The following is an 11062-nucleotide window of genomic DNA, read 5'->3' as shown; positions in this document are numbered from 1 at the left end:
GCCGAATTTTATTATTACTTCGTAAACGCCGTCTTTAGCGCAGACAATGATACCTGACCTTTTTCGAGTCTTCTCATTTAGCTTTCGCCATTTGCCCGCCTACTCAACTATACGTTTCGCGTCCTACTTTAACTATTATAAAGCGACTTATTCCCTCTTATTTTGTAGAATAGCAAAGATACGGGATCGGAAGTACGAGGTGCCTGCCAACTTTCTCAATGAGATGCACAAATGGTCTTTAGAATGTAAGTAAGGGGATTGAATGTAAACAGTGGAAAAGAATTAACAAATGTCAATCTTTGGGCTCTTTCCGAGATTAATGCTGCATCTGGAGAATTTATCTCTAAAATAAAGTTTATAGAAAGTTTTAGGGAATAAAATCTTCGAATTGTGTACAAGGAAGATAGTGAAAGTTTGTGGAATAAGATTACAATTAAGTAAAAAATAAAAAATTATTTTTGCATTTTCTTAAAAAAGAAAAATTATTGTTAATTTTCCAAAAGGCCCAATAATTTTTACGCATTGAAAACAGATTTGTAGAACATAACAAATAATAAATAAATTTGCATAAATTCGCATAAATGTAGATAAATGAATTTAATAAGTAATTTTATTGTTGACAGCTATTGCACGGGTCGCGTTGGATGTGCGCTTGGGTTGCTTGGACGATGACGCGAACGCAGAAACGCAGCGGCTCATAGACGCATTGATCACGTTCTTTAAAAATGTGCCTGTGCTGGAACTAAAGATACCTTTTTGGAAACTCTTCAATACACCCACGTGGAAACAATATGTAAATTCTTTGGATATCATTGTGAGGTAAAATCTCGATCGGAACGTAATTCTATCGTTCACCATTGTATATGTTTGAAGAAAATCGTTATTACGCTTCTTGAGTATCTATCGAGAGTTAAATGTAATACAATATCAATATATATATAAATTTATATTATATAAATATATGGCTTTTTTTACAAAGGATAAGTCAACGAAAACTTTCCACTCCGTTTTTTTGTAAGCAACTGATTTTTGCGAAATGTGTCGACACACATAAATTTTGTTTTTTAAAGGAGATATATAATTGTGATAAATTTCGTGTTGCTTGATTAGGGTGTCTACCCCTTCAAAAATCTTAAATGGCAATAAAAATCAAGTAACACATTGTTTTACAATTTAATTCTCTTTACAACTGTCTTTTTTTTTTAATTTGGTTACAAAAAATGGAATGGGAAGTTTTCGTTGGTTTTTAGTACCATATCGAAATATACGGCCGCCGCGCTGTCGAGGGCCAAGAGCAACGTGGATTCGGACAAGGAACTGTCTCTTTTGGAGAGAGTTCTAGCTCGCGAGGGTGACACGAAGGTAGCCTCTATCCTCGCTCTAGATTTGTTCCTGGTTGGCGTCGATACGGTAAACATTTTGTAATTTGAAATTTTCCTATCAAACGATTCATATATGAATGTTATAGAGTTAAGCTATTTGTAGACCTCGACCGCGGTAGCCTCGGTGCTCTATCAGTTAGCGCTACATCCGGAGAAACAGGCTTTGGCGTACGATGAAATCCGCAATGTTCTCCCGCATCGAGACACGCCTCTCGAGGTGACAAACACCGACAATTTAAAATACTTGAAGGCATGCATTAAGGAAACTCTAAGGTTCGTTAAGATCGAGTGGATAACCGATAAGTTGATAAACGTGTGATTCAAATCCATTGTTTTGCAATAAAGTTAACGTTGCTTACGAATGACTCGTATTCTCGACAATAATTATTATCAGCGTGTATTTCACGATTTATGTTTTTGTCTCGTTTAGAATGTATCCAGTTGTCATAGGCAATGGGCGAAGTACAACCTCGGATATTATAATCAGCGGCTATTGTGTACCGAAAGGAGTAAGAGGGAAAGCTTTCGCCAATTTAAATTTGACAGTCATAAATCAGTACAATGCAATTGATGTTTAATGGCAATCTAAACCTAAATGTTAACTATACATAATTAAAATTCTAAAATAGAAAAAAAATTTATTCTATTTTATAACATAAAGTTAAAAAGTACAATCATTTATAATTAAATTTGTTAACGCTAAACAGTCTATGGGGATTTAAGGGATAATTAAAAGCTAGATCGTAATCAAGACCGAGAATTGTTTCTCAGGTGCACGTGGTATTTCAACACTACGTCATTAGCAATCTGGAGAAGTACTTTCCGCGAAGTAACGAGTTCCTTCCGGAACGATGGTTGCGCGACGACGGTGTCCGTCACGCGTTCGCCTCACTTCCTTTCGGTTACGGCAGACGAATGTGCTTGGGACGGCGATTTGCCGAGCTCGAAATAATTATCGTCATTAGCAAGGTGAGAGGCGACTTCTAATTGTCGGAAGTGCGCTAAAGTCCACGATTTAGAAAGAGGAAAGTTTTAATACCTATTCCACTCTCGCTGATTAGAGATCAGACTACCAACTTATTTTCTTCGGGTAATTGCATTCAAGAATGTAAACTATTTTGCGAGCATTCTGGGTAATTCAACGACTTTCATTTTAACGACAAATTTTTGCCGATGAATTTGAAGTCAATCTTACATAAAACGTTTACAAGTTACATATTTTATTTGTGGCATGAATATTTTGCAACCATTATATTTTATTTATATTTATCGCCATTATGGCAAGAATAATTATGTAACGCTAAGATGAGTTTTCGATGTGTTGTAAGCATAAGGAGAGCCGCTTATACGGTACAATGCAATTCTGCGATTACATCTTGTCGCAGAAATAAGCGTGCATTGCGCGACTTGCAACCGTAATTTTGCAATGTACCTACTTGTCATAGCAATTTTCTACTATTCTCGTAGTTTTGACGCTAACAATGCGTTTCATTGTCGTCCTATTATTGTATTGCATTGAAGAGCTTTCTCTGTGTTGATGAGATCAAAGAATATGTGTTTGTCTCTTGTAAAATCTTACAACTTTAGAAGATCTACAAAATTTTCGGGTATCACGTAGCGCCACTTTGCAAATTATTTCTAAATTTTTGAAAATTTTGATTTTTTTCTTTCAACAAATTGCTTGATCATACTTTATAGTTTCCAAAGTAACAAATATATACAAATATATACATTTCTGGTTGCGATTGCCAAAAAGTTAAAAGTTGACCAACTTTCTTTTGGCAACCGCAACTGGCAATCGTAACCGGAAATAGCACTTTTGAACTAGCAATTGCCATCCTTTGCGACTGGCGACGGGTCATTTGCGACGTATTGTGAAATGGTTTTTACTTTTACTTTTCTTAATCTATGTAGAATAATATAATTAATTGCTCGAGAAACTCCTACATGTGCAATCATATATTATATATCAGAAAATACGGTCCCCAATTGTATTTATAGTACAGCAACTCTTGGAACAGAGCGTTGCATTTTAACAGTATGTAACTTTAAGTTACGCGCAATAAAATATATTATAGTTATGTAAGAGTTAAATTGTGATATAGTAGCAAGTTTTTTAAACTTTCTACGTTAAAAATCGTTTTTCTCTGTTTCAGATTCTTCAGTTTTATAAAATAGAATATCACCATGAAAAGTTGGAGTATTACATTAATCCAATGTACACGCCGAAAGGACCGTTGAAGCTGAGATTTATCGAGAGATAATACCTCTATTTCTTTCTAATGGAAAGGAAAAAGAACGTAGTCAAAAATACTATTTGTTGTAAGTTTTCTTCTATATTGACGTAGTTTTACATAATCTTGTATTTAGTTTCTAACGCAAAACTTTACATGCAAATAAATAATTGCGCTATACAAGTTGTACGTTAATGTAATACAATATTACAACGCATTTATGATAAATGTTACTTCTACAATTTATACTTATGAAATAAACCCATGTTTGTAATATAATCGAACATTGATATATTACAATGTAGCAATTACAATTGTTTTTTATCAGCATTAATTTGCAAATTTTGTTTTAACACGCTACTCTAAATTTATTTTACAATATTACACGATTTGCGGGATGCTATCTTTTTATTATTTTAAATTTGAGTTCTCCATCGGGCGCGTACATGAATGTGACTTTATATTTTAGCGGTTCGTGGTGGTACTCCAGTTTATACGATCTCAGGAGCTGAAAATAATATCGTTATAATAATATTTGCTGTTTTACATTGTTAGAGCAAATTTTTATAAGCCCAAGTAAAATCAAACTTAAAAACTAAACATTTAGTTTAAGAAAATTTACTATTAAAGTGATAAGATAAGTATACACATTAAATCAAATATCGGCAATGCAATGAGATTGTTCAAGCTGGAGGACACTTTCTTTGCCGTTCCCGCATGGGACCATGCGGCATTCCCTATTTATAGAAATATATATAAAATACTATACCTTCGCGAGGAGTACTTGCATCTCGAGATCCGCGAATCGTCTGCCCAAGCACATACGTGCTCCGTAACCGTATGGCAGCGACGCGAATGGATGCAAAATCTCGTTATCAGAATCTTTGAGCCATCTCGCAGGCTTGAACGTCTTCGCGTCCGCGACGTATTCCTCCATATTACCGGTGACGAGTGTTGGGAACACGACTTGAACCTAAAATTATATTAATTGTAAAAAATTGTAAGTATATTAAACACCATAAGGTATTTTTTACGAATATCTTGAGCGGTAGAGGGATGTAAAAATAAAATATGCTGCGTACTCCTTTTGGAATTTTATAGCCGCAAATGACGGTGTCGTTCTGCAACGTTCTGCCGTTTCCGATGACAGTGGAGTATACTCTGAAACCCATACAAGATCTTTTTAATTACAAAATTAGGCTACCATCAGTATATGTAAAAAATTAAATTAACTGTTTAATAAGTAATTATTATCAAAGTTTATTAGTGCTACGACGTTTAATATTACCTAAACACTTCTCGGATGAAAGCTTTCATGTAAATTGCCTGATCCAGGTGGCTCGTTGTGAGAGAGACGGATGGATCTGGGAGTATTTGCAACAGCTCTTGATGTATCTTTTCCTGCTCTTCCGGTCTAGTCGCTAATTGATACAATATCGAACATACCGCCATCGATATCTGCAATATACATCGTATACATGTATACTTTTAATTACGATGTTGTTACACGTACGATTATTGCAATTGTAATCTACGATATTGTGCAACTTGCCGTGTCAATGCCGACCAGTATCAGATCAAGAGCGAAGATGCAGGCTATCTTAGGGTCTGTCTCTTTGGCTAAAATTCGCTCTATCAGCGACAAGTCGCTTTCGTCCACGGCTTTCTTACTTTTAAGCCTGACCATCGCCGCGTCAAGGTACTTCATGCATATCCTAAAATGAAACATAAGTATGTTGTCACGCTTCATGAACCACTCGTTGCGTGTCAGGAATGAATCATCACCGAGCTAGCTGCGAATTAAATTAAGTTAGAAAAAGATTTATGTAACATCGAGCTTTTATGTATCACGAAATCAGGTAATGGCTCTGAAATCGAGCTTTTTCCGTTCCACTGATTTTCCGTAACTTTCTACTTCCAAACGCGTAGATATATATGTTAAATTAAATGATCTAATAAAATGCTCGAAAGAAGAAGAAAAAATTCACTTTTACGTGTTTAAATCTCAAATAAAGAATTTATATGTTTCCCAATCTCATATCTCACAAAAATTACAATAATTGAACAAAAGAGACGGAATATCAAAGGATCATTAAATTTCTTTTTATTTTATATACCTCATCTAGATATTATACATATCTTTTTTTCCTTTATAGAATTCTTCGTCTAATTTACTTATTTCTTTTAAACTTACTCGACGAAATAATTCATATTGCGCACGTAACGGGTCCAGAGGGGCGTCGGGATGTATCTCCAGTACGGGGCTTTAAGTTCGAGCGAAGCGACATTTCTCAGCGCGAATTTGGCCGCATCGATAATCTTCTGCGGTTCGGAATCCGACGACAATGTGTCGCCTAAGCACCCAAGTCTGACATCGAGCGCCACACGGCCAATACCTGCCCGATCGACAAATGTATAATTCATAGTACGTTATAGCAAATGCTATCGTCATTGCACGTTCCAATAGCGGGAACGAGAAACTCGGAACGAATTTTCTTCCCGGTGAGAATTTTAATGCACAAATAATTTCTCTTTCGCCCGATTTCTCTCTCTTTCTTCCTTTGTGAAATAAATTGTGTTCTTATATGTACATAAAGTGTTACTAAGTCTTGTTAAATGTTAGACGTTTTACAGTTAAATATATACCCTTGTCATGATGCAAGAAACAATTATAAGAAGTGATTAAAAGTTATACTTCGCCACATATATACATATTTAGAAATATAGAAAATGCAATACGTAAGAGAAAAAAAAGCAATATTTAATATTTTATTCCGATTTACATATTAATTCTAAAGTGTTCTTTTCCAATTATTTCCTAAAATATATATCTCATCAAGTTCAATTACAATAATTTTATTACGAAATAATAGAGCTATAATTAATTCTACAAAACTTTCTTTCTAAATTATATTTTATATAATCGTATATCTGTACTCTTTTTATTCAACGTTTAATTAAAATAAGAACAATTTAAAATTATTCAGAAAGTTAGTTAATATTAATGATTTAGTTTAGACTACGCAGTTTCTATTTAACAAGTATTTGTGAATATAAAACAATTGTATTAAAAAAAATGTCAATAGAAGAAAAAGAACGGATATTTCAGTGCTAAATTCGTGCTTCGAATGGATTAGTAATTGAAAATAAATATCTAATTTAAATATTAAATGCCAGGATATTTTAAATACAACTTGAGCCATCTATTATTAGCATAGAGAGACCGTTTCGTGCAATATCCCGTCAACGTTGTCAATACTTGACACAAAAGATAAGTGGGTAATACTTTACATAAGATATAGAAACTAACATTCCAAAGCCCATTTATGTATCTCGTTATCGAAATCGCCGGGCAGTTCGTCGTTGTCTCCTTTAATATCCTCGATTCTACAACCCATTAAGAGACATCGCCAATATAATCAGCAATATATATGCTACATTTATTTCCTACTCTCTTTTACCTCCTTATGAAATCCTCCGTAACCACTTCGATCGGTGTTATGTATTTTCGCACAGTCTTCGGCTGGAGAACAGGTTTCTGAACGCGCGTGCGAAATTCCTTCCACGGCTCGCCATGTCTAATGGGAGAAATCAAATTAGCGTGCGATGAGTTCAGAATAAACTAACGGAACAAATAAAGACCGTTTGCCCGGCTCGGTTTCGTTGAGATATTATTGGCACAATAAAAAGTCGAGGACAAGGTCACGAAACTCGAGAGATTCTACACGTACCTACTCCACTCCATGTTATATGTTTATTTAACGAATTCCCGATAGCTTCGTTCATTTCTAATTCTGCAAATTAGCTTTTGAATAAATATGTAATTTAACGAGAGATATAGTAGAATTTATTTTTAAATTACATATTTATTTAAAAGCGAATTTATATATTTATATAAAATAAAAATCTATGGAGGATCTCTTGAATAAATCAAATAGGAATAATAAAAGAGCCAGGCGCGGTAATTAGTACGCAAATATATAATATTATTAGACAAATTAAATAAAATGATTAAATTAACGCAACGTTTCAACACTTATTTTGAGCCATCTTCAGCGCAATATTGCGTTTATATCATCTATTACAATTTATATACATGAAAGAATAGAATATAATAGATAATTTTTACTAAATAAAATAAAATTTATTTCTAAAAAATTTTTCAGATATATATTACCGTGCGACTTTCATCGAGAGATTAGATTTTAGATTAACGAGAAAGTTCTTCGTTTTTTCTATACATGGCCCATTATGTTTAAATAAATCGAAGGCAAAATTATTCCGATAATTATCGTTCACCTACACGCCAACGACGCCGGGTAAATCGCCGAAGAAGTCCTTGCGTACGACGCTCTTATAATGCACCAGGCAGGGCATGGAGGGCCGGAAGGGCGTAGGACCCTCTAGCCGGTACACCTTCTCGATCTCGTCGGCGTCGTAGACAAAGAGCAGATCGGGGCGGCCCATCAGACCGCTCAGCCGCACGATTTTGCCGTACTCGTCGTAGAACATCTGCGAGATCTTGCCGACGTCCGAGATCTGGTACTGGCCGATCAGCGGCAGCAGCCGCCAGGCGTTGCCTAGGATCGGTATCGGCCGCGGTCCCGGCACCTCGTCGTACGGTCTGATGGACGAGGACGCGATCCCGGGGGATGACGATGAGGACGCATGAGGACACTCGGACGTGGACGTGATCGTGTCGCTGCAGAAAACCCGAAGCGCGTCCCTTCGAAGAAGCGACTCGCAGGGTTGCAACAAGCGGCGTCGCATCCCGCAAACTCGTAGCGGCGGTTTCATTCTGCAACCCCCGGCCGTTATCACCTCTCTTTAATCGGAGTATACAAATACCTGTGTCGTTATCAAAATAAAATCGCAAGACTAGCGAATTATCAGCGAAATACACGGAAATTATAATTAACGAGACCAGCTTTAATTGTGTTACCTTGTATGATTATTATTTTATGTGGTTATTTGCTTGTTTCATTTTTTTTGTCCGAAATGTATATATTCATGAAAGGAATTTTATCATCGATGTTTAACGCAGGTTATATGGGCTTTGTTCCGGGGAACTACGTCTAAATTCACTGGATCCTCAATAAAAAAAAACAACTTGTTTCATTTTATATACTACGCTTTTGCATGTAAATGCTGTTATTATCATCACTAATGCACTGTGCAATTCCTCCCAAATTCCTGAACTTTTATTGCCGAGATGCAAACCACGAAAAACAAACTTTCACCGACGAGGATCGTAATATGATAATCTGTGCGCATCTCTCTTTCTCTCTTAATCCTTTAATGCGCAGCTTCAATCCTCCGTGTCAATATACTCTCTCTTATTAGATTCGAATTGAAAACGCGCGGCTTTCCATATTTATAAAAGGCCTTCTCTGACCCTTCTGGCTCTTCTTTTTCTTCTGGGACCTTTCTCTTTACCAATGGGAAGACCCAGAGTATCTTCCCGTTTGTAAAAGGGTTCAAATTAGTAAAGAATTTTTTTAATTGTTTTTTTTTTAGGTTTTCTTAAGCAGTCATTATTTATTTAAAAAATACTCAGACTACGAAAAATTGCGCGTTTAAACGAAGAGATAACTAAAATAGAGAAAGCGGAACTAAAATAAAAAAAGAGGAAGAAAGAAGAGATGTATTGTTATGCAGAAGAGATATTAATATGTAAATATCTCTTCTGCATAACAATAACTCTCTTCCTTCCTTCTCTTTTTTGTAGTAAAGTTGACGTTTTTGAATACTCAGAATAAAATGTTTGTTTATTTTAAAGTATAAGTCTGTTAAAAGACAATGTTTACCAAAAAGGTAAACCAAAAAAAAGTGAATGCGATTACAAGGCAAAGTAACGAAAGTATATGCGCGTTGATCCAGTAAGTTGAGGCGAGAAAGCGTAAAAATTTGGATGTTTATCTCGAACATTGAACTCGAACTGCAGGTGAATCAGAGATCATTTGAAAACATTCCATTTCTAAAAGGTTCAAATTATTACTCATTAAAAAAATTAAAAATTTACGCCAAATGGATATGTACGAGATTGAATTAAACAATGCGGAGAGGTTTCTCTTAGGCCGCTCAGAACAATCTCATTTGTTATTATTGCTTTGTAATAATTAGGATTATTTATCAATCGCGCCAAGATATTAAATTTCTAACATTTTACGACAAAGTACAATTAATTTAAGAAAATTGGGGAAAGTTGTTCGAACTCTCTCTCAAGCAGGAAGCATTGTCTCTCGCGCATTGAAATCACTTTGCCCGAAGAGGAAAATGATTTTCCATTTCTTTCCACTAATTAATTCGGTGAATTTTATGGAAACCCTGCGATTACATTCCGTAAATAAATTAGCGTAATATTATCGCAATTGATATATTAACTAATTTCTATATCAGTAATTTTTATCGCGAGCGCACCTCGTTATATTGAAAGACAGCATCGTCCGAATCCGCTCTTCACGGAGACGATTGACTGGAATTTTCGGCTGACGGCTGATTCACTCATACACTCGCGCACACGCTATCGTGACGAAGACAAAGGATCCAAGACTTGGGTAACGTTAAGCCTCATGGATGCACCGTTACTGAAAACGATGTGTACCGCGAGCGAAGAAGAAGGTCGTGGGACGCGATCTACGCTAAGTTAAGTGCCCCCCACTGAAGAATTCTCCCTCCAGCACAAAATGACCCGAATCTTGAATGAATTTGGCTTAACTCACAACCTGTTCCAGCAACGGTATCGCAGTCCGGATACCTTACATCGAACCCACCTAAACATTCTTTTTAACCGAAAAAAAATCGTTAAATTTAAAAAAAATTCTGTATCGCTATTATTCGGAACATATTATCTTCGAATATCAATCGACGTGCATTTAATAAAATATTACAAAAAGTATGCCTTAATTGTGATCTTTTTTGGCGAAGATAAAAATAACAAAATAGAATAAATAAAATAATTGCAATAAAAATATAAAAATTACATAAAAGCAGTTTTAAAAAAAAAATTTATTTTTAATAACAATATAGTCATATATTGCACATATATTGCAAAGTGAAAGAAGGGTAGAGTAAAATACGAGATCTGATAATATATATGTACTAGTAATTATGAAAGTGATTAAACTAAAAAATAGAAAAAAAATATTTTATTGCTTATTTCGTGTATTATTGATCTAAATTATAATAATTCGGAGTCATTTCCGAAAAAAAAGTTCTAAAGCTTTTTATTGCGACGATAATCTTATCATTAAATAAACCATTTAAGTCATTTTTTTCTTAAAAATGTTAGTTTTGTAAAAATGAAAATCTTGTTATGTCACACATATAGATTTAGATAATTCTTCTAATTCTTAAATCTTCAATGTTTCAAAGTGACGCTTACTTGTGTCAATCAAAATTACCGTTTCTGAGATCTTCTCTAAATTTATAACTCTCTCTCTCTCT

General features: G+C 35.0%; 2 protein-coding genes across 2 annotated transcripts in view; one reads left to right on the top strand and one right to left on the bottom strand.

Moving 5' to 3' along the window:
• The window catches only part of LOC112462345 (probable cytochrome P450 49a1), an 11646-nt gene extending 7998 nt beyond the window's left edge, over positions 1-3648 (top strand). Inside the window, exons 6-11 of the mRNA XM_025028069.1 lie at positions 624-819; positions 1251-1410; positions 1486-1655; positions 1813-1891; positions 2154-2351; positions 3539-3648. Coding sequence (XP_024883837.1) covers positions 624-819; positions 1251-1410; positions 1486-1655; positions 1813-1891; positions 2154-2351; positions 3539-3646 — 911 coding nt within the window. The 3' untranslated portion in view covers positions 3647-3648. The remainder of the gene's footprint in view (positions 1-623; positions 820-1250; positions 1411-1485; positions 1656-1812; positions 1892-2153; positions 2352-3538) is intronic.
• A 342-nt stretch (positions 3649-3990) lies between these two features.
• Positions 3991-10479, bottom strand: LOC112462343 (probable cytochrome P450 301a1, mitochondrial). Its single transcript, XM_025028067.1, has 10 exons — positions 10037-10479; positions 7920-8441; positions 7078-7194; positions 6927-7003; positions 5811-6012; positions 5169-5331; positions 4905-5074; positions 4699-4777; positions 4386-4589; positions 3991-4124 (listed from the first exon to the last, which is right to left on the bottom strand). The coding sequence occupies exons 1-10, from the start codon at positions 10057-10059 to the stop codon at positions 4017-4019; spliced, it is 1665 nt and encodes a 554-aa protein (XP_024883835.1). The 5' UTR covers positions 10060-10479; the 3' UTR covers positions 3991-4016.
• Positions 10480-11062: the final 583 nt, after the last annotated feature.

This window comes from Temnothorax curvispinosus, unplaced genomic scaffold (assembly GCF_003070985.1).
Source record: "Temnothorax curvispinosus isolate PA1 unplaced genomic scaffold, ASM307098v1 QBEX01012277.1, whole genome shotgun sequence".
Taxonomy (NCBI): domain Eukaryota; kingdom Metazoa; phylum Arthropoda; class Insecta; order Hymenoptera; family Formicidae; genus Temnothorax; species Temnothorax curvispinosus.
Note: the sequence above shows the minus strand (reverse complement) of the source record. Positions and strands in the feature narration are given on the sequence as shown.

Bases quoted from the DNA above. Each gene is read 5' to 3' on its own strand.
- LOC112462343 (XM_025028067.1), bottom strand. From the start codon at position 10,059: ATGCTGTCTTTCAATATAACGAG. The intron at 7,195-7,919 runs GTAGGTGAACGA...TTCTCCCATTAG, and splicing joins TTACCCGGCGTCGTTGGCGT to ACATGGCGAGCCGTGGAAGG. The intron at 4,125-4,385 runs GTATAGTATTTT...TATTATTTTCAG, and splicing joins TGCAAGTACTCCTCGCGAAG to CTCCTGAGATCGTATAAACT.